This window comes from Pristiophorus japonicus, chromosome X, assembly GCF_044704955.1.
Source record: "Pristiophorus japonicus isolate sPriJap1 chromosome X, sPriJap1.hap1, whole genome shotgun sequence".
Classification (NCBI taxonomy): domain Eukaryota; kingdom Metazoa; phylum Chordata; class Chondrichthyes; family Pristiophoridae; genus Pristiophorus; species Pristiophorus japonicus.
Genome location: NC_092010.1, coordinates 38,917,901 through 38,940,869, shown reverse-complemented (window position 1 = coordinate 38,940,869; position 22,969 = coordinate 38,917,901). Strand labels below are relative to the sequence as shown.

At 45.7% G+C, this 22,969-nt stretch overlaps 1 protein-coding gene across 4 annotated transcripts in view; it reads right to left on the bottom strand.

Moving 5' to 3' along the window:
* The window catches only part of LOC139241014 (glutaminase liver isoform, mitochondrial-like), a 62,287-nt gene extending 44,332 nt beyond the window's left edge, over positions 1-17,955 (bottom strand). For all 4 annotated transcript variants that reach the window (XR_011588769.1, XM_070869707.1, XM_070869709.1 and 1 more), the window contains exons 1-2: positions 17,521-17,955; positions 2,460-2,559 (exon numbers count right to left, since the gene is read on the bottom strand). Coding sequence is in view for 3 of the 4 variants with exons in the window: in XM_070869707.1 (XP_070725808.1) it covers positions 2,460-2,559; positions 17,521-17,762 (342 nt within the window). In the remaining variant the exon portion in view is untranslated. The remainder of the gene's footprint in view (positions 1-2,459; positions 2,560-17,520) is intronic.
* Between the last annotated feature and the right edge of the window lie 5,014 nt (positions 17,956-22,969).

The following is a 22,969-nucleotide window of genomic DNA, read 5'->3' as shown; positions in this document are numbered from 1 at the left end:
AGCCAGAAGGTTGTGGGTTCAAGTCCCACCACAGCAACTGGAGTACAAAAGTCTAGGCTGATGCTTCAGGGGCAGTACTGAGGGAATGCTGCACTGTCAGATGAGATGTTAAACCAATCCCCTGTCTGCCCTCTCGGGTGGATGTGAAAGATCCTAAGGCACTATTTCAAAGAGCAGAGGAGTTCTCCTGGTGCCCTGGCCAATATTTATCCCTCAATCAACATCACTACAGCAGATTATCTGGTCATTATCACATTTGCTGTTTGTGGGAGCTTGCTGTGCGCAAATTGGCACAACAGTGACTACACTTCAAAAAGTACTGCCTTGGCTATGAAGTGTTTTGGGAAAGTTACTATATAAATGCAAGTCTTTCTTTCAGGGGAGCAAAATAAAGTCAGAGTTTCCATTTCTGATCACTATCCAGTGACTCATGTGCACGTATGGGCATTGGAGAAGGGCAGGATGGGGACTTGGCCATGATGCTCCCCACAGTCGAGCAGCCTTGGTCAGACGTGACAAGTGGCCACTTGGGTCAGGTTGTGTGTGTGGCTGGCACCTGTGGAACAAGCAAGTACATGCCAGTACTGAACCTCCAACTGACAGCCTGGCTTCATTTGAGGAGGATTATCCCAAGCACATCAAGTAGCCTGGATCATGGAGGGCAGGGAGAAGGATATTCAAATTGACTTTTTAAAGCACTCTCAGGGATTGTTTCCCCCCCCCCCCCTCCCTCCCCTCCCCCGCCCCGCAACTATGTGGACTGGAGAAGATAGCCCAGTGATGATGAACTCGGGTCCAATCCCAGCACAAAAGTGCGTCCAGTCCTTTTTCGAAAACGAGAACAGATTTCGCATCCACTCTATTGAATGTCAAATTGATTGTTTGCATTGTGTAAGTGTTTGCTCACTGACTGCTTTCTGCTGTGCTCCTGCTTTGTATGTATTTAAATAAATTCATCCAAATAAAAAGCCCATCTGCTACTCAGTAGGATTTCGACAATCCAGTCTTGCAACCAGGCGACCGAACCTTTGTCCCTGAAGATTGGGAAGAAGCTGGGAGTCCTTTACATCTAATGAGGTGTTCCAATACTCGGGTTCCCTTTGCTTTGGTTGGATTACTGTTAGTGACGAGTCGAGCATTAAACGTGAATGAGCAGATTTACAGAAGAGTTGTTCATAGTCAACATATTCATTTCTGGAGGGTTTTTTTCCCAATATATTTCCGGGATTAAGGGAGGGCTGTGCCTGCAAGAGACGGGGCCTTCGGGAGAGGAGGAGTAAGGGAGAAAACAGACAGAAAAAGCAACATTTTATCCAAAAGTAGCAAACCTTTGTTTATTTGCCACACACTTCACTCCCTCGGTGAAGAGGCAAGGCGAGGACTCTCTATGTGCCTCTACAGTACTTGGTAAAATAGTCTCTGTCTATGGCGAGCACCCTCCATGTGCCACTCTCACCCTTTAGTGGGGTGCCAGTCTCTCGGCTTCACTGCTGTTTGAGTGCAGACACATGAATGGGTGCCCATGTTTACAGGAACAGGTTGGCTTAAACCAATGATAGATTCTAAACCTAGATAAACCCAGGGAGTCAAGGGTTATGGGGAGCTGGCAGGGAAGTGGAGTTGAGGCCAAGATCAGATCAGCCATGATCTTATTAAATGGCGGAGCAGGCTTGAGGGGTCCAATGGCCGACTCCTGCTCCTATTTTCTATGTTCTTATGTTTATTTTCATGGGTCCACTACAAAGCTATTGGTTCCATAATTGTCAGGGCATTCCCACTGAGAAGTGCAGAAGACAGACGGGAGAACAGCATGTCTGCTATTCGCTGGGCTTCTGTAATGACTGGACCTTTAGCAAGTACGTGAGACTCTTCCGATATTCCCTCACTCCTTATACACAAAGATCCACTCTCCGTTCAGCACCACCCCACCCGACAAATCCACCAGCACAGGACACAATGAAAATGCAGCAAACCCAGAGCTGAATCTGCCCGCCGTTTGCCGCAACTTATTGGCGTACCCATGCACGGTGTTGCAAGGCAGCCGCGATCAGATTTTAAAATAGATTCTGTCAACCAGGGAAGTGTGTGTGGCCAGGAAATCTTAAGGGAGGGAGGAATCAATCAAAGATTGCAAAATGAGAGAAACTTTCAATATATGTGATCTCAGTATTGACAGGATCAGACCATTGGGAATGGTGCTGGAGAAAATTGCGTCATAGATTGCAAGTAGCGCCTGGGTTAATGGTTTACAGTGAGACATAAAAGACTTTTTCCGCAAAAACTGTTCACGGAAGGAACTGAGAACTAAATAAGCACGGTCTGATATCTTGCAGTCAAAGCTTTGGTAAAGGTCAGTCATAAGCAGCGTAACACAGGACAATAGGATAGAACACATCACATGGTGTGGCTTTGTAGGAGGAGGCGAGGCAGGTTAGCGCCTTGGGTGTGCGTTTGCTTACACTGATAAACTTGGGGATCGGAATCTGCTCCTGTCCCTCGGTGATTGTGTAGAAAAGCATGTCCTCCAGTCCTGGCATCAGGCCCGGTTTGTGCTTCCTCCTGGGGACAAACAAGCGCAGTAAGCGTGACAACATTTCAACAGAGACCCATCAGAAGCTGACCTGATCGGGCACTCAACTGGATCTGTCCAACAGCACCTTGTAGAAGCTGGATTGCATTGATTTGTCTGCAAACAGCATAACTGGCCACCAGCCTAAAGTATTGGTTAGCAAAAAAGGCTGGTCATATTTCGCTGGTGGTTTCATTTCCTTTGGTAGCACACTGGTTGACACTTTAGTGGTAAATTTAATTTTAAATGGGCAAACAACCGGATTCAAATAGTGCGCAAAGCAACTTTATGTCAACAGGTTCACCATTCAGATGAAGTTGCAATAACAGCAAGCAACATTTAAAAAACACCTGATAAACAGTCCAAGATGCTTCATAGAGGAGGGTGCTGAGCACTCGTGGAAGAGTTAAGAAAGATGGTTGAAGTGGTAGGTTTGGAGGAGGCTTTTGAAGGTTGGAGCGAGGTAACAAGAAAGAATTTGCATTTATAAAGCACCTTATCATGTCCTCAGGATGTCCCAAAGTGCTTCACATCTAATGAATGGCTTTGAAGTGCAGTCACTGTTATGTTAGGCAAACACAGCAGTCAATTTGCGCACAGCAAGCTCTCAAACAACAAGTGAGACGAATAACCAGTTAATCTATTGTTGATAATGTTTGAAGGATGAATGTTGGCCAGGACAAGAGGTGAACCCTCTGCTCGTCTTTGAATAGTGCCATTGGATCTTTTATATTCACTGGAATCACCAGACCAGTGCCGTGGCTTAATGTCTCAGTCAAAATATGGATGAGGAATGACTGGTTAGGGAGAATGTTCCAGAATGTAGGGCCAGTACAGCTAACGGTAGAGTGGAGGGAGGCCGGATGCATAGAAAAAGCCTTGGATTAATTAGTGCTTTTCACAGCCACCAGACGTTTCAAAGCACTTTACAGCCAATTAAGTACTTTGAGTATAGTCACTGTTATAATGTAGGAAACGTGGCAGCCAATTTGTGCACAGTAAGCTCCCAGAAACAGCAATGTGATAATGACCAAATAATCTGTTTTTTTTTGTTATTTTGATTGAGGGATATATATTGGCCAGGACACCGGGAATAACTTGCCTCCTCTTCTTCAAAATAGTGCCATGGGATCTTTTATGTCCACTTGAGAGAGAGCAGACGGGACCTCAGTATAACATCTTATCCGAAAGACGCCACCTCCGACAGTGCAGTGCTCCCTCAGCATTGCCCCTCCGACTGTGCAGCACTCCCTCAACACTACAGTGGAGTGTTGGCCGAGATTTTGTCCCTGGAGTGGGACTTGAACCACAGGAGGCCAGAGTCAAAACAGAGGGCAAATTCTGAGACAGAGAGGCTTCGGAGATAGAATGGGGTGAGGCGAGGGAGGGACTTGTAAAGATGGAATAAGGATTCTGAATTCAATTTATTGGGGGACATGGAATCAAAGGAGCTTGGCAAGGACGGAGTAATAGGAGAACTGGATACGTAGACAGCGGAGATGGAAGTGGAGTATAGAGCAAGGCCAGCGAGGAGACCATTAGAGAAGCCAAGCCTGGAGGTAACATACTGTGGAGAAAGGTTTCAGTGGTGGTAGAACTTGATTGCCCTGCTAATGGATGGGATAAATCTTCAGTAGTTTTAAACTAATGCATGCAGCCATGGAGTACTGGGAGTGGTGAGCAGGATCTGGATGCATTCTCGCAGAAAGGGATCGTTTGAGGTGGCAAACAGGCTGCATGTGCATTTGTCAGGAGGGGCTAGAACACGGGAGACAGTTACAGGTGAATTGACACATGCTGGCTCTCATACAGCTGCTTGCAACCAGTTAAGGAGCAACATAGGTAAAGGTCAAGGTGCAGGTCACCCTGCCCACTCAGCCAAGGGCTACCAGAGGGACAGAAAGTTAAGAAAACTATTTGTGGATAAATACATTTTTTTTTAAATCCACAAGGTACATATTACGTAGGAGTACAGTCACTATACAATACCGTGCATTATATGTGTATTATTGTCTGTTTTGCATTTAAAGGGGTATTCAGTGTGGAAAGGATTATGGTTGCGAAACTGTGGCAGATGGACTGATGTATGAAAAGCAACCAGGCAGGCCTGAGAAGGCAACTTCTCAACAAGAACTAACTGGTCGTAGCTGCTTTTCACACCTTTTAACAAAGGAAAATCTTGCATTTATATAGCGCCTTATCACATCTCGCAGCAGCATCTCAAAGCATTTCACATACAATGAATTATACCGTGCAGTAACTTAGTACGTGCGTAAACGTGGAAACTGTTTTGCACACAGCAAGGTCCCACAAGCTGGTACTGTTGGTTGAGGGAGGAATGTTGGCCAAGTCACTGGAAGAACATCCCACTCTTCTTCCAATTGTGTCATGGGATCTTTAACACCCACCTGAACCAGTGAAACAGGCATCTGAAGGAACTGTCCAACAACGTGGCTCAAGTCCCGGAGCAGGCTCGAACCTTCTGACTCAGAAGTGAGAATGCTACCCACTGAGCTAAACTGACACTACTAAAGTCATTTCACATTTGCGCAATCTTGGCAAGATCAGGATTATAACATTTGACAAGTGCTCAAAATAGCCTCACTGCACAGTCCTGGCAAGATCAGGATTGTGACATTTGACAAGTGCTCAAAATAGCCTCACTGCAAGCTTGCGTTCCAACACAAGAACCATCCAGCCCCAGAAACAATTTTAATAAAAGACTCCCTTGTAAGACTATGTATAACTGAAATGATATTTTATACAGTAAGCAGTGGCAGGTGATTTTGTATCTGAGAGCAGCAGGAGGCGCTCTTGGACATATGCTACTGGTAGGTTTCAGAGGATCATTTTCAGAGGCCTGGGAGTAGGTTACTGGCCTTTAGATTATCGACGTTGCATGGCACAGCAGACCCAGTTGCCGATCTATAGGAAAATAACAAAAGATGAAGGACTGCCCTGACAAGAGATTTATGGTGAAGATGAAAATGTGACTATGACTGACTGGAATATAGATGGAAATCAATCTTGTGCCAGCACCTCTGGTGAAACCGAGATTAAGGCATGTCCAAATAACTTGATAACCATTTCTTGATTGGTCGTATGTGACATGTCTAACTTTTTGTTGCAGTTTAGAAATTGTCCCCTCAAAGTATTTGGCGGACTGATATAAAAGGAAGGCTCATGGATGTTCAAAAGGCCTTTGATGAAGTACCTCAGAACAGACTTATTCGGAAAATTGAAGCAAATAGTTTTAAAGGAACAGTGTTAATTTGGTTCCGAAATTGGCTAAGGGACAGAAAGAAAAGAATAGTGGTGAATGGATGTTTTTCTGACTGGAGAGAAGTATGCAGTGGGGTTCCCCAGGGGTCTTTATTAGGACAATTGCTTTTCTTGTTATATATAAATGATTTGGACTTGGGTACAGGGAACACAATTTTGAAGTTTGCATACGATACAAAACTTGGCAACGTAGCAAATAGTGAGCAGGATAGCAGCAGACTTCAAGAGGACAAAGACAGACTGGTGAAATGGGCAGACACGTTGCAGATGCAACTTATTGTGGATAAGTGTGAAATAATGCACTTTTGGAGAAACAACATGGAGAGGCAGTATAATCTAAATGGTACTATTTTGAGGGGGGGGGGGGGGGTGGTGGTGAAAGAACAGGGAGACCTGAGGGTGCAACTTCACAAATCTTTGAAGATGGCAGGGCAAGTTGAGAAGGCAGTTAAGAAAGCGCATGGGATACTTGGCTTTATAACTAAAGGCACTGAATACAAAAGCAAGGAAGTCATGCTATACGGTTACAAATCTCTGGTTAGGCCTCAGCTGGAGTATTGTATACAATTCTGGGCACCACATTTTAGGAAGAATGTCAGGGCCCTGGATAGGGTACAGAGGTTTACCAGGATGATACCAGCAATGAGGGACTTCATTTATGTGGAGAGGTTGGAGAAGCTGGAATTGCTCTCCTTAGAGCAAAGAAGGTTAAGGAGAGACCCAATAGAGGTATTCAAAATTATGAGGGGTTTTGATAGAACAAATAAGGAGAAATAATTTCCACTGCAAAGTGGGTCAGTAACGAGAGGTCATAGATTTAAAATAATTGGTAAAAAAAACTCGGAGAAATTTCTTCACAGAGGGTTGTGAAGATCTGGAATACATTACCTGAAAAAAAAAAGTGCAGGAACCTTTAAAAGGCAATTAGCCTCTCACTTTCTACCCTCCGTAAACTTCAGGTAATCCAAAACTCTGCTGCCCGTGTCCTAACTCACACCAAGTCCTGTTCACCCATCACCCCTGTGCTCACTGACCTACAATGGATCCCGGTTAAGCAAAGCCTCGATTTTAAAATTCTCATCCTGGTTTTCAAATCTCACCATGGCCTCGCCCCTCCCCATCTCTGTAATATCCTCCAGTCCTACAACCATCCAAGATATCTGCACGCCTCTAATTCTGACCTCTTGCGTATCCCCGATTATAAATCGCTCTATAATTGGCTGCCTGCCTTAAGTTGCCTGGACCCCAAATTCTGGAATTCCCTCCCTAAACCTTTCCGCCTCTCTTTTCTCCTTTAAGACGCTCCTTAAAAAACATAAGAAATAGGAGTAGGCCATACAGCCCGTCGAACCTGCTCCACTTTTCCACCCGATCCCCATATCCCTTGATTCCCCTAGAGTCCAAAAATCTATCAATCTCAGTCTTGAATATACTCAAAGACTGAGCATCCACAACCCTCTGAGGCAGAGAATTCCAAAGATTCACAACCCTCTGAGTGAAGAAATTCCTCCTCATCTCAGTCCTAAATGAGGCAGGATTAATAAATGATCTCATAGTAAAATATCCTCTAGGAATGAGTGACCATAATATGGTTGAATTTCAAATTCAGTTGGAGGGTGAGAAAGTTGGATCTCAAACCAGTGTCCTCAGCTTAAATAAAGGAGACTACAAAAGATATGAAGGCAGAGTTGGCTAAAGTGGACTGGGAAGGCAGAGTTGGCTAAAGTGGACGAAAGAATGGGACAGTTGATGAGCAGTGGCAGACATTTAAGGAGATATTTCATAACTCGCACAAAAATATATCCTAATGAGAAGGAAAGACTGTAAGAGAAGGGATAACCATCCGTGGCTAACTAAGGAAATAAGGGAGGGTATCAAATTGAAAACAAAGGCATACAATGTGGGAGGCCAGAGGATTGGGAAATTTTTAAAAGCCAGCAAAGAACGACTAAAAAATAAATAAATGATTTAAGAGAGGGAAGATAGATTATGAAAGTAAACTAGCACGAAATATAAAAACAGCTAGTAAGAGTTTCTACAGGTACATAAAAAGGGAAAGAGTGACTAAAGTAAATGTTGGTCCCCTGGAGGATGAAACTGGGAAATTAATAATGGGGAACAGGGAAATGGCAGAGACGATGAACAAGTATTTTGTATCGGTCTTCATAGTAGAAGACACTAAAAACATCCCAATAGGGGATAATCAAGGGGCTATAGGTAGGGAGGAACTTAATACAATCACTAATGAAGTAGTACTATGTAAAATAATGGGACTAAAGGCAAACAAGTCCCCTGGAGCTGATGCCTTACATCCTTGGGTCTCAAGAGAAGTGGATGCATTGGTTGTAATCCACCAAAATTCCCTGGATTCTGGGGTGGTCCCAGCAGATTGGAAAACCGCAAATGTAACACCACTATTTAAAAAAGGATGCAAACAAAAAGCAGGAAACTATAGACCAGTTAGCCTAACATGTGTCGTTGGGAAAATGCTGGAGTCCATTATTAAGGAAGCAGTAGCGGGACATTTGGAAAAGCATGATTCAATCAAGCAGAGTCAGCATGGTTTTATGAAAGGGAAATCATGTTTGACAAGTTTGCTGGCATTCTTTGAGGATGTAACGAGCAGGGTGGATAAGGGCAAACCAGTGGATGTGGTGTACTTGCATTTCCAGAAGGCATTCGATAAGGTGCCACATAAAAGGTTACTGCACAAGATAAAAGTTCATGGGGTTGGGGGCAACATATTAGCATGGATAGAGGATTAGTTAACTAACGGAAAACAGAGTCAGGAGTAATGGGTCATTTTCCGTTTGCCAAACAGTGACTAGTGGGGTGCCGCAGGGATCGGTGCTGGGTCCACAACTATTTACAATCTATATTAATGACTTGGATGAAGGGACCGAGTGTAATGTAGCCAAGTTTGCTGACGATACAAAGATGGGTGGGAAAGCAAATTGTGAGGACACAAAAAATCTGCAAAGGGATATAGACCGGCTAAGTGAGTGGGCAAAAATTTGGCAGATGGAGTATAATGTGGGAAAATGTGAGGTTATCCACTTTGGCAGAAATAATAGAAAAGTAAATTATAATTTAAATGGAGAAAAATTGCAAAGTGCTGCAGTAGAGAGACCTGGGGGGCCTTGTGCATGAAACACAAAGTTAGTATGCAGGTACAGCAAGTAATCAGGAAGGCAAATAGAATGTTGGCCTTTATTGCAAGGGGGATAGAGTATAAACACAGAGAAGTCCTGCTACAACTGTACAGGGTATTGGTGAGGCCACACCTGGCGTACTGTGTACATTTTTGGTCTCCGTATTTAAGGAAGGATATACTTGCATTGGAGGCTGTTCAGAGAAGGTTCACTAGGTTGATTCCGGAGACGAGGGGGTTGACTTATGAGGATAGTTTGAGTAGATTGGACCTATACACATTGCAGTTCAGAAGAATGAGAGGTGATCTTATTGAAACTTAAGATAATGAGGGGGCTTGACAAGGTGGATGCAGAGAGGATATTTCCACTCTTAGGGGAAACTAAAACTAGGGGACATAGTCTTAGAATAAGTGGCCGCCCATTTAAAACTGGGATGAGGAGAAATTTCTTCTCTGAGGGTTGTAAATCTATGGAATTCTCTTGTCGCAGAGAGCTGTGGAGGCTGGGTCATTGAATATATTTAAGGCAGAGAGAGACATATTTTTGAGCGATAAGGGAGTAAAGGGTTATGGGGAGCGGGCAGGGAAGTGGAGTCTATCAGATCAGATCAGCCATGATCCTATTAAATGGCAGAGCAGGCTCGAGGGGCCAAATGGCCTACTCCTGCTCCTATTTCTTATGTTCTTATGCAAATGGCTTACCCCTTATCCGGAGACTATGCCCCCTAGTTCTAGACACTTCAGCCAGGTGAAACTACCTCTCAGCATCTACCCCTTCAGAATCTTGTATGTTTCAATGAGATCACCTCTCATTCTTCTAAACTCCAGAGAGTATAGGCCCATTCTACACAATCTCTCATAGGACAGCCCTCTCATCCCAGGAATCAATCTAGTGAACCTTCGTTGCACCGCCTCCAAGGCAAGTATATCCTTCCTCAGATAAGGAGACCAAAACTGTGCACAGTACTCCAGGTGTGGTCTCAAGGCCCTGTACAATTGTAGCAAGACTTCCTTAATCTTATACTCCAACCCCCTTGCAATAAAGGCCAACATGCCATTTACCTTCCTTATTGCTCACTGTACCTGCATGCTAGCTTTCTGTGTATCTTGCACAAGGACACTCCAGTCTCTCTGAACACCAACATTTAAAAGTTTCTCACCATTTAAAAATTATTCTGTTTTTCTATTCTTCCTACCAAAGTGAATAGCCTCACATTTCCCCACATTATACTCCATCTGCGGCCTTATTGCCCACTCAGTCAATCTATATCCCTTTGCAGACTCTCTTCTCCTCACAGCTTACTGTCCCACCGAGCTTTGTATCATCAGCAAACCCGGATACATTACATTCGGTCCCTTCATCTAGGTCATTAATATAGATTGTAAATAGCCGAGGTCCCAGCACTGATCCTTGCGGCACCCCACTAGTTACAGCCTACCAACCTGAAAAGGACCAGTTTACTCTCTGTTTTCAGAGTAGGGATAAACGTTAACCAATCCTCTATCCATGCTACTATATTACCCCCAACCCCATGAGCCCTTATTTTGTGTAATAACCTTTTACGTGGCACCTTATCGAATGCCTTTTGGAAATCCAAATATATTACATCCATTGTTTCCCCTTTATCTACCCTGCTAGTTACTTCCTCAAAAAACACTAATAAATGTCAAACACACTTTCCCTTTCATAAAACCATGTTGACTCTGCCTAATCATATAATGATTTTCCAAGTGCCCTGATTCCACTTCCTGAACAATGGATTCCAGCATTTTCCCAACAACTGATGTAGAAACATAGAAAATAAGTGCAAGAGTAGGCCATTCGGCCCTTCGAGCCTGCACCACCATTCAATATGATCGTGGCTGATCATTCACCTCAGTACCCCTTTCCTGCTTTCTCTCCATACCCCTTGATCCCTTTAGCCACAAGGGTCATATCTAACTCCCTCTCGAACATATCCAATGAACTGGCATCAACAACTCTCTGTGGTAGAGGATTCCACAGGTTCACAATTCTCTGAATAAGTTTCTCATCTCGGTCCTAAATGGTTTATCCCTTATCCTTAGACTGTGTCCCCTGGTTCTGGATTTCCCCAACATCAGGAACATTCTTCCTGCATCTAACCTGTCCAGTCCTGTCAGAATTTTGTGTTTCTTTGAGATCCCCGCTCATCCTTCTAAACTCCAGTGAATAAAGACCCAGTCGAACCAGTCTCTCCTCATAGGTCAGTCCTGCCATCCCGGGAATCAGTCTGATGAACCTTTGCTGCACTCCTTCAATAGCAAGAATGTCTTTCCTCAGATTAGGAGACCAAAACTGAACACAATATTCCAGGTGAGGCCTCACCAAGGCCCTGTACAACTGCAGTAAGACCTCCCTGCTCCTGTATTCAAATCCCGTTAGCTATGAAGGCAAACATACCATTTGTCTTCTTCACCGCCTGCTGTACCTGCATGCCCACTTTCAGTGACTGATGAACCATGACACCCAGGTCTCGCTGCACCTCCCTTTTTCCTAATCTGCCGCCATTCAGATAATATTCTGCCTTCTTGTTTTTGCCCCCAAAGTGGATAACCTCACATTTATCCACATTATACTGCATCTGCCATGTATTTGCCCACTCACCTAACCTGTCCAAATCTCCCTGCAGCCTCTTAGCATCCTCCTCACAGCTCACACCGCCACCCAGTTTAGTGTCATCAGCAAACTTGGAGATATTACACTCAATTCCATCATCTAAAATCATTAATATATATTGTAAATAGCTGGGGTCCCAGCACTGAGCCCTGCGGCACTCCACTAGTCACTGCCTGCCATTCTGAAAAGGACCCATTTATCCCGACTCTCTGCTTCCTGTCTGCCAACCAGTTCTCTATCCACGTCAGTACATTACCCCCAATACCATGTGCTTTGATTTTGCACACCAATCTCTTGTGTGGGACCTTGTCAAAAGCCTTTTGAAAGTCCAAATACACCACATCCACTGGTTCTCCCTTGTCCACTCTACTAGTTACATCCTCAAAAAATTCCAAAAGATTTGTCAAGCATGATTTCCCTTTCATAAATCCATGCTGACTTGGACTGCTTTCCAAATGCGCTGCTATTTCATCTTTAATAATTGATTCCAACATTTTCCCCACTACTGATGTCAGGCTAACCAGTCTATAATTACCAGTTTTCTCTCTCCCTCCTTTTTTAAAAAGTGGTGTTACATTAGCAATTCTCCAGTCCATAGGAACTGATCCTGAGTCGATAGACTGCTGGAAAATTACCAATGCATCCACTATTTCTAGGGCCACTTCCTTAAGTACTCTGGGATGCAGACTATCAGGCCCTGGGGATTTATCGGCCTTCAATCCCGCCAATTTCCCGCCTAATAAGGATATCCTTCAGTTCCTCCTTCTCACTCGACCCTCGGTCCCAGAGTACATCCGGAAGGTTATTTGAGTCTTCGTGAAGACAGAACCGAAGTACTTGTTCAAGTGGTCTGCCATTTCTTTGCTCCCCATTATAAAATTCACCCGAATCCGACTGCAAGGGACCTACGTTTGTCTTCACTAATCTTTTTCTCTTCACATATCTATAGAAGCTTTTGCAGTCAGTTTTTATGTTTCCGGCAAGCTTCCTCTCGTACTCTATTTTCCCCTTCTTAATTAAACCCTTTGTCCTCCTCTGCTGAATTCTAAATTTCTCCCAGTCCTCTGGTTTGCTGCTTTTTCTGGCTAATTTGTATGCCTCTTCATTGGATTTAACACTATCCTCAATTTCCCTTGTTAGCCACAGTTGAGCCACCTTCCCAGTTTTATTTTTATTCCAGACAGGGATGTACAATTGTTGAAGTTCATTCATATTATCTTTAAAGGTTTGCCATTGCCTATCCACCATCAACCCTTTAAGTATCATTTGCCAGTCTATTCTAGCCAATTCACGCCTCAAACCATCGAAGTTACCTTTCCTTAAGCTCAGGACCAGAGTTTCTGAATTAACTGTGTCACTCTCCATCTTAATAAAGAATTCTACCATATTATGGTCACTCTTCCCCCAAGGGGCCTCACACAACAAGATTGCTAATTAGTCCCTTCTCATTACACATCACCCAGTCTAGGATGGCCAGCTCTCTGGTTGGTTCCTCGACATATTGGTCGAGAAAACCATCCCTAATACACTCCAGGAAATCCTCCTCTACCACATTGCTACCAGTTAGGTTAGCCCAATCAATATGTAGATTAAAGTCGCCCATGGTTACTGTTGTACCTTTATTGCACACATCCCTTATTTCTTGTTTGATGTTGTCCCCAACCTCACTACTACTATTCGGTGGCCTGTACACAACTCCCACTTGCGTTTTTTTCCCTTTGGTATTCCATAGCTCCACCCATACCGATTCCACATCATCCAAGCTAATGTCCTTCCTTACAATTGCATTAATTTCCTCTTTAACCAGCAACGCCACCCCGCCTCCTTTTCCTTTCTGTTTATCCTTTCTAAATGCTGAATACCCTTGGATGTTGAGTTCCCAGCCTTGGTCACCCTGGAGCCATGTCTCCGTGATGCCAATTATATTATATTCCTCAATAGCTGCTTGTGCAGTTAATTCATCCACCTTATTATGAATACACCTCGCATTGAGGCACAGAGCCTTCAGGCTTGTCTTTTTAAACACACTTTGCCCCTTTAGAATTTTGGTATAATTGGCTTGCAGTTCCAGGTTTTCTCTCTCCCTCCTTTCTTGAATAGCTGGGACCGTTCTAGAATCTCTCTCTTTGACCAAGCTTTTGGTCATCTGTCCTAATATCTCCTTACGTGGCTCGGTGTCAACTTTTTCCTGATGTACAGGTTATGTATGTAAACCTGTAATTACCACGTCTAACCACCAGAGGGCTTATCTCCTGGAGTGCCAAGGAATCTCACAATCCCTTGGGAGCACCTGTATATAAAAAGGAGGCCTCACAGGCTGGAGGCACTCGGAGATCTGTAATAAAGGACTACGGTCATACTCACTTTGAGCTTGCAGCATCTAGTCGGACTCCTTATCAAAGACATAACATAACGGTACGCTCCTGTGAAACGAGCCTTTGATATGCTGGTGCTGTCTTGCCCTGTCTCACTGGCAGTATTGACAGGTGGCTGTTCGAGGCCAACAATGATGGGGAAGTAACTGATGTTACAACGCGGTCTCCAAGAGATACCTTCCAACGGAGCTCACATTATAAAAGATACCAACTGTGCATATACCTGTGGGTATGACAGAGTTAAGAACTGGGTGATACTAGCCCACAGCTTGGAGGAGGCCTCCAAGTTCACCTCCTCTTACTACCTCAATGCCTTCAGAGGCAAGGCTGTCCAGGTTGGCCTCCTCCAAAGTAGTTGAAGACTGCTAATCTCAGAGTCCTCCTCCTGTCCAAGTTGCCAACTTGTTGCACAAGAGGAGTATTGTTGATGCTCCTTCAACCTACAGTGTATGTGCACACTTAGACATGTGCTATAACTATAGTCCATCCTGGTTGGTGTAATTAAGTGACCGTGCATCCCGCAGCTAGCTTGTGTTAAAGTGCTTTTACGTGCAAATCCCATGGAAGATGAGAGTGTACCAAGGCTTTCAATTGTAAACTCCAGCTGCAATGTGTGCCCTATGGGTATGCATGGTCAGCAGTGAAAGAATTGTACGGTATCTGAGGACTTCGCAAGGGCCAGCAGTAAATGTGGAACAGGTAGCTCAACAGCACTCTGTGGCATGTATAGGTGGGCCATGTATCTGGTAACTGGAACCAGTGGGTAGACTTACCTTGGAAGCTTCCTTAAGATGTGACATCTTCTTCTATGTCGATACCCAGGTCTTGCTGGTACTGCATACAGAGTTCCACCTGGCTGCCACTTTCCGAAGGGGTGCTGGATGCAAGGGTTACCCACTAGGCTCTGGCCTCCAGAGTTCAGAGGGCCCATTGGGGCAGAAAGAAGGAACTTGCATTTGTATAGTGCCTTTCATGGCCTTAGAATGTCCCAAAGTCCTTTGCAGTAAATGAATTATGTTTGGTGTAGTCACTGTTGTAATATAGGAAACGTGGCAGTGAATTTACACACAGCAAGCTCCCACAAAGAGCAATGTGATAATGACCAGATAATCTGTTTTTTGTGCAGGTAGCATAGTAGGTGGCTCTTTTTCACTGCTCTGGCAGCTCCCCCAGACTGGTGAGAGTCTTTGCCAGGGGCCACTTGAGCCTGCCTCCTGATGGTAATGATTCCAAGGCCAGAAATGCAGCTGGGGTCAAGAGGGCAATGCTGGGGCAGCTGGAAATGCCAGCCTGCCTGCTTCAATTCCGTCAGTGCAACAGGTGAGCCCAGGTCCAAGTGTCAGCAGGTCATTTAACTCCAGAGCTGAGGTTGATCCTGTCCCCATCCATCATCCACCACTCCCAGCAGTTGTTGAATAGGGATCAGGAGCAGTAGCCTTGACTGATTTCACCCCTCCCTTCCTCTCTAGCTCATGTGTGTTGAGACCAATTGTAACTCCCTGCTGCCACCATCAGGGAACACAAGTCAACCCAGGCCACACACCTCTTATTGACCGACCTACATGGCTTGTTTTTCACAAATGCATGGCTTGAAACAAATAAATACTAAAGTACAGACAGGACTATGGATCCCTGCTCCTTCTCCAGGCCTGTCCGTGATCAACAGACTGGGGAACTAGAGGCAGGTGCATGGAATAGGGGGAGGGGGTATTAGAGAGAAAACACAGAATGGACAGTGGGAGGGATTGGAGGCAGTGGCCCAGAATAGGGAATCAGACCCAAGGAACAGATGAGTGGGATGGATTGGCAGTAGATCTGGAGAAAGAGGTAGGAAGAATTTGGCACCAGGCTGGGCCAAGTCAGGTGAGTCAGACAGCCTGGAGCAAGAGTGGGGAGGATCCACTAGCTTAAAACTGCAATGTCACTTCAACGTGGAGTTTCAAAGATGGTTACCGTGCCATCAAGGCAAATAACAAATCACAAAGCAGTTACTGATGGACACTGGCCCAAACTCTTGAAGGGGAAAAGTGTGCAGTACCATAAAGAAGCAGAAACCCAACATTATTAAAATGCAGGGGAAAATGTTTGAGAGTCCAGTACTAAAGGTACAGTCACAACCAGATCTCGAAGTTCAACGAAGGGGGTAAGAGAACCTTATCTGGTTAGAACTGAGAGCCCTTGTTTGAACACGTTCTCTCCGCTCAATCAATGCACAGTTGTGTCCACAGTCCCAACAGAACCAATATCCTCAAACCACAAGCCAAATGCTGGCTCTTAAAACACTGTTCCATTCAGTAGCATACGTGAGCCTTCAGAATTTGATGGCGGTTAATACGAAGGCACTTCAAAATGAGAACAGACAGAAAAAGGATACTTATATGATTTTAGACTGATTAATTGCGAGACACCCCATTGAAGCTGAATTTTTTTTTAAAAAAAGGGCCAGCTCTCCTGATGGCTTGGTGGGTTCTGCTGGTGAATATCTGAACCATGCAGACCAGCAAGATCCCAAGGTCAGTTTACCAAGGGGTTATGCTGTTGACTGCTTTCAGTCGGAGGCCACTGGTTTGGCTGTGTTTTGAGAATGTCCGGGAGTAAAGGGTTATGGGGAGCGGGCAGGGAAGTGGAGCTGAGGCCATGATCTTATTGAATGGCTGAGCAGGCTCGAAGGGCCAAATGGCCTACTCCTGCTCCTATTTCTTATGTTCTTATGTTGCCTGCAGCTAGCCTGTCAGCTGTTCCTCTCCGGTTATACTGTCCGTTCACACAAGACCCGGGATGGTGCACCGAACTGATCCGCTCAGTCAAACTCTACTTATCGTTGAGAGACTCGCACATTACTGGAAATTCAGACACTGCAACCTGCAGATTAAATGACGCGAAAAATAATCCACAGGAGGTTAATTATTTTTTAAAAGCTTATTATTTTTGAGCAGGATATTTTCCGCCCTGCCCGTATGCCTTTCTATTTATAAATGTGCTTTGGATAAAGTGAGATATTACAATGTAGGAGCACCTGTTAATTCACTCCTCATTGCCTAGGGTAAAAGATTACGTACAGCGATGTGTGTAACCTGTATCGACTCGTCCAATCGCTTCATTAAACCGACCTCAACACAGCAAAAATCTTTTAAATTGAAGTGAACCAACCATACATTCTCACCCAATTTCCTCAATTGCTTCAGAAAGCTCACACACCGTTTATCAAGTCAAATCCATTCATATTGGTAATAGGAAATGATTGGCAATTTAGTGTTATATTTGTATTAATTAGTACACAATATAGAATTAAAACACTATTTGTCATTTCAACCATTTTATTTGGAAGCTCCGCTGAAAGGACAAGAGTGAAATAGACTCGACCTGTCAGTATCAACAAAAAGTAAAATTGAAGATCTGAAGTCGAGTCAACGTTAATCTGCCCCTTTCTCTTCATATGCTGACGGACGTGCGGTGAGTGTGAAGCCGGTTAGAGTTCAGGGTCTGTGGTAGGTGTTTTACTCACGTTTCTTTCTGAATGTCCCCGATCTCATTCCCCTTTTTGACCTCGGGCTTGGAAGGGTTCAGGATGGGGGTGGTCTCAAAACCGCTCAGACTGCTCGCCGCCCGCCCCCCGGCCCGGCCAGCGGGGGGATGTTGCCATTTCCACAGCCGATTGCCGAAGCCGTTAGGTTTCCCTGAAACATTGGCGGCTCTAAAGTGACAAACTCCCGCGGTGAAGCCAGGCAGTGATTTTAAACGATGCATTCCAGACGAACGCCGATCAGATTCCCTTATTCGCTAATGTAACGACCTTTTCCCCTCTTTCTCTCAATTTATCTGCCTAGTTAACTCTTTTATTCAATATTCCTTCTATTTCCCTTCACTAAATCAGAGTCTCTTTTTCCAGACTTTTAATCACTTCCCCTCGTCTCTCCCATCAAGCAATTTGTGCTGGGGTTGAACATGCGACGCAAGCAAACTTTACAAGAGTGGGTGGGACTCTGCGAGAATGACAAGTCGACCATTCAAGCAGAAGTGCCGCAACCTGGAAGGCGGAGCCGTCACTGGCTGAAGGGAGGAGGCGGGGTCCTAGCACGTTCGGCTGCCGGCCACGCGTGAAATTAGGCACATTTACCAGTGGGCAGCCGGCTGTATGGTGAGAGGGGGCTGTTCCTCAAATTCTGGCTCCTGATCTTTGGGCGCCCAGTCCGGAGGAGAGCGGGCAGGCAGGCAGGTCAGAAGGTCTCCTCGTACGACTGCTCCTGGGCCTGGCCAAGGGGGCCATCAGCCGGTTCAGGCAGCGGGCAGTCGAGGGGGTCGTTCAGCCCGACTGCCTGCCTCTCTTCTGCGGTTACATCCGAGCCAGGGTGCCCCTGGAAATGGAGCACACAGTGTCCACCGGTACACTCGCAGCCTTCCGCGAGAGGTGGGTGCCGGAGGGACTGGAGTGCATCATCACCCCCGGCAACCAAATTTTAATTTGATTTTATGTTTTAAAGTTTAATTTGTTTTAATTGCCGGGTTTTAGTGTCCTCCTCCCCGTTTATAGGGGGCACTTGTAAATTATGGTTTTAGAGCCCAAAAAAAAACAAAAAGGGCCTTGCGAAATGTTTGGAGTGTCCCCCAGATCGGGGGTCACTTGACCTAATGTTTATTTGTCTCCTCTAAAAGAGTTGTATGGTGAGAGGGGGTTGTTCCTCAAATTCTGGCTCCTGATCTTTGGGCACCATGTGCGGAGGGGAGCGGGCAGGTCGGAAGGCCTCCTCGTACGACTGCTCCTGGGCCTGGCCAAAGGGGCCATCAGCCGGTCCAGGCAGCGGACGGTCGAGGGGGTCGTTCAGCCCGACTGTCTGCCTCTCTTCCGCGGTTACATCTGAGCCAGGGTGTCCCTGGAAATGGAGCACGCGGTGTCCACCGGTACGCTCGCGGCCTTCCGCGAGAGGTGGGCACCGGAGGGACGAGTGCATTATTACCCCCGGCAACCAAATTTTAATTTGATTTTATTTGTTTTAAAGTCTAATTTATTTTAAATGCCGGTTTTAGTGTCCCCCTCCCCTTTTATAGGGGGCACTTGTAAAATATGGAATTTTAATGCCCTAAAAAAACCCACAAAAAAACCCTATAAAAAATACAAAAAAAACAAAAAAAAAGGACCTTGGAAAATGTTTGGAGTGTCCCCCAGATCGGGGGGCACGTGATTTAATGTTTATGTTTGCCCCCAAAAGAGTTGTATGGTGAGAGGGGCCTGTTCCTCAAATTCTGGCTCCTGATCTTTGGGCACCATGTGCGGAGGAGAGCGGGCAGGCAGGTCGGAAGGCCTCCTCGTAGGACTGCTCCTGGGCCTGGCCAAAGGGGCCATCAGCCGATCCAGGCAGCGGGCGGTCGAGGGGGTCGTTCAGCCCGACTGTCTGCCTCTCTTCCGCGGTTACATCCAAGCCAGGGTGTCCCTGGAGATGGAGCACGCGGTGTCCACCGGTACTCTCGCGGCCTTCCGCGAGAGGTGGGTGCCGGAGGGACTGGAGTGCATCATCACCCCCGGTAACCAAACTTTAATCTTAATGTCTGAAGTTTAATTTGTTTAAGTTGTCGGTTTTAGTGCCCCACTCCTTTTAGACAGGGGCACTTGCATAATTTGTGTTTTTAATGCCCTCAAAAAAAAAAAACAAGGGGCACTTGTTTGAAAGTGTTTGGGGTGTGCCCCCCCCCCCTTTAACCAGGGGGCACTTGATTAATGTTATCTACAAAATAGTTTTATGGTGAGAGGGGAAGGGGCATTGCTAGCACGTGGCATCGATTATAGAGTGGGAGGCATTGGAGCACGAAGGGTGTCACCCATGATCTTCTGACTTAGAGGTGAGAATCCTATCCACGAGGCCATGTTGGAGTATAGACGAGTTTCATGCGTGGCTCAGTGGGTAGCACGTTCACCTCTGAGTCAGAAGATTAGTGAGGTCCAAGTCCCACTCCAGGGACTTGAGCACAAAAATCAAGGCTGATGCTCCCAGTGCATTACTGAGGGAGCGCCGCACTGTCGGAGGGGCAGTACTGAGGGAGTGCCGCACTGTCGGAGAGGCAGTACTGAGGGAGCGCCGCACTGTCGGAGGGGCAGTACTGAGGGAGCGGCGCACTGTCGGAGGGACGGTACTGAGGGAGCACCGCACTGTCGGAGGAGCAGTACTGAGGGAGCGCCGCACTGTGGGAGGGGCAGTACTGAGGGAGCGCTGCACTGTCGGAGGGGCAGTATTGAGGGAGCTGCACTGTCGGAGATGCCATCTTTCGGATGAGACGTTAAACCGAGGCCCCATCTCCACTCTCAGGTGGATGTAAAAGATCCCACAGCCACTATTCGAAGAAGAGCAGGGCATTCTCCCTGGTGTCCTGGTTAATATCCCTTATAAGAACATAGGAAATAGGAACAGGAGTAGACCATTTGGCCCTTCGAGCATGCTCTGCCATTTAATAATATCATGGCTGATCTGATCATGGACTCGGCTCCACTTCCCTGCCTGCTCCCCATAACCCTTTATTCCCTTATCGTTCAAAAATATGTCTATCTCCGTCTTAAATATATTCATGAACCAGCCTCCACAGCTCTCTGGGACAGAGAATTCCATAGATTTACAACCCTCTGAGAGGATAAATTCCTCCTCATCTCAGTTTTAAATGGGCAGCCCCTTATTCGGAGACTATGTCCCCTAGTTTTAGTCTCCCCAATGAGTGGAAATATCCTCTCTGCATCCACCTAGTCGAGCCCCCTCATTATCTGATATGTTTTGAAAAGATCACCTCTCATTCTTCTGAAACATAGAAACATAGAAAATAGGTGCAGGAGTAGGCCATTCGGCCCTTCTAGCCTGCACCGCCATTCAATGAGTTCATGGCTGAACATTCAACTTCAGTACCCCATTCCTGCTTTCTCGCCATACCCCTTGATTCCCCCTAGTAGTAAGGACCTCATCTAACTCCTTTTTGAATATATTTAGTGAATTGGCCTCAACAACTTTCTGTGGTAGAGAATTCCACAGGTTCACCACTCTCTGGGTGAAGAAGTTCCTCCGCATCTCGGTCCTAAATGGCTTACCCCTTATCCTTAGACTGTGACCTCTGGTTCTGGACTTCCCCAACATTGGGAACATTCTTCCTGCATCTAACCTGTCTAACCCCGTCAGAATTTTAAATGTTTCTATGAGGTCCCCTCTCATTCTTCTGAACTCCAGTGAATACAAGCCCAGTTGATCCAGTCTTTCTTGATAGGTCAGTCCCGCCATCCCGGGAATCAGTCTGGTGAACCTTCGCTGCACTCTCTCAATAGCAAGAATGTCCTTCCTCAGGTTAGGAGACCAAAACTGTACACAATACTCCAGGTGTGGCCTCACCAATGCCCTGTACAACTGTAGCAACACCTCCCTGCCACTGTACTCAAATCCCCTTGCTATGAAGGCCAACATGCCATTTGCTTTCTTAACCGCCTGCTGCACCTGCATGCCAACCTTCAATGACTGATGTACCACGACACCCAGGTCTCTTTGCACCTCCCCTTTTCCTAATCTGTCACCATTCAGATAATAGTCTGTCTCTCTGTTTTTACCACCAAAGTGGATAACCTCACATTTATCCACATTATACTTCATCTGCCATGCATTTGCCCACTCACCTAACCTATCCAAGTCGCTCTGCAGCCTCACAGCATCCTCCTCGCAGCTCACACTGCCACCCAACTTAGTGTCATCCGCAAATTTGGAGATACTACATTTAATCCCCTCATCTAAATCATTAATGTACAATGTAAACAGCTGGGGCCCCAGCACAGAACCTTGCGGTACCCCACTAGTCACTGCCTGCCATTCTGAAAAGTACCCATTTACTCCTACTCTTTGCTTCCTGTCTGACAACCAGTTCTCAATCCATGTCAGCACACTACCCCCAATCCCATGTGCTCTAACTTTGCACATCAATCTCTTGTGTGGGACCTTGTCGAACGCCTTCTGAAAGTCCAAATATACCACATCAACTGGTTCTCCCTTGTCCACTCTACTGGAAACATCCTCAAAAAATTCCAGAAGATTTGTCAAGCATGATTTCCCTTTCACAAATCCATGCTGACTTGGACCTATCATGTCACCTCTTTCCAAATGCACTGCTATGCCATCCTTAATAATTGATTCCATCATTTTACCCACTACCGATGTCAGGCTGACTGGTCTATAATTCCCTGTTTTCTCTCTCCCTCCTTTTTTTAAAAAGTGGGGTTACATTGGCTACCCTCCACTCTATAGGAACTGATCCAGAGTCAATGGAATGTTGGAAAATGACTGTCAATGCATCCACTATTTCCAAGGCCACCTCCTTAAGTACTCTGGGATGCAGTCCATCAGGCCCTGGGGATTTATCGGCCTTCAATCCCATCAATTTCCCCAACACAATTTCCCGGCTAATAAGGATTTCCCTCAGTTCCTCCTCCTTACTAGACCCCCCGACCCCTTTTATAACCGGAAGGTTGTTTGTGTCCTCCTTCGTGAATACCGAACCAAAGTACTTGTTCAATTGGTCCGCCATTTCTTTGTTCCCCGTTATGACTTCCCCTGATTCTGACTGCAGGGGACCTACGTTTGTCTTTACTAACCTTTTTCTCTTTACATATCTATAGAAAGTTTTGCAATCTGTCTTAATGTTCCCTGCAAGCTTCTTCTCATACTCCATTTTCCCTGCCCTAATCAAACCCTTTGTCCTCCTCTGCTGAGTTCTAAATTTCTCCCAGTCCCCAGGTTCACTGCTATTTCTGGCCAATTTGTATGCCACTTCCTTGGCTTTAATACTATCCCTGATTTCCCTTGATAGCCACGGTTGAGCCACCTTCCCTTTTTTATTTTTATGCCAGACAGGAATGTATAATTGTTGTAATTCATCCATGCGGTCTCTAAATGTCTGCCATTGCCCATCCACAGTCAACCCCTTAAGTATCATTCGCCAAT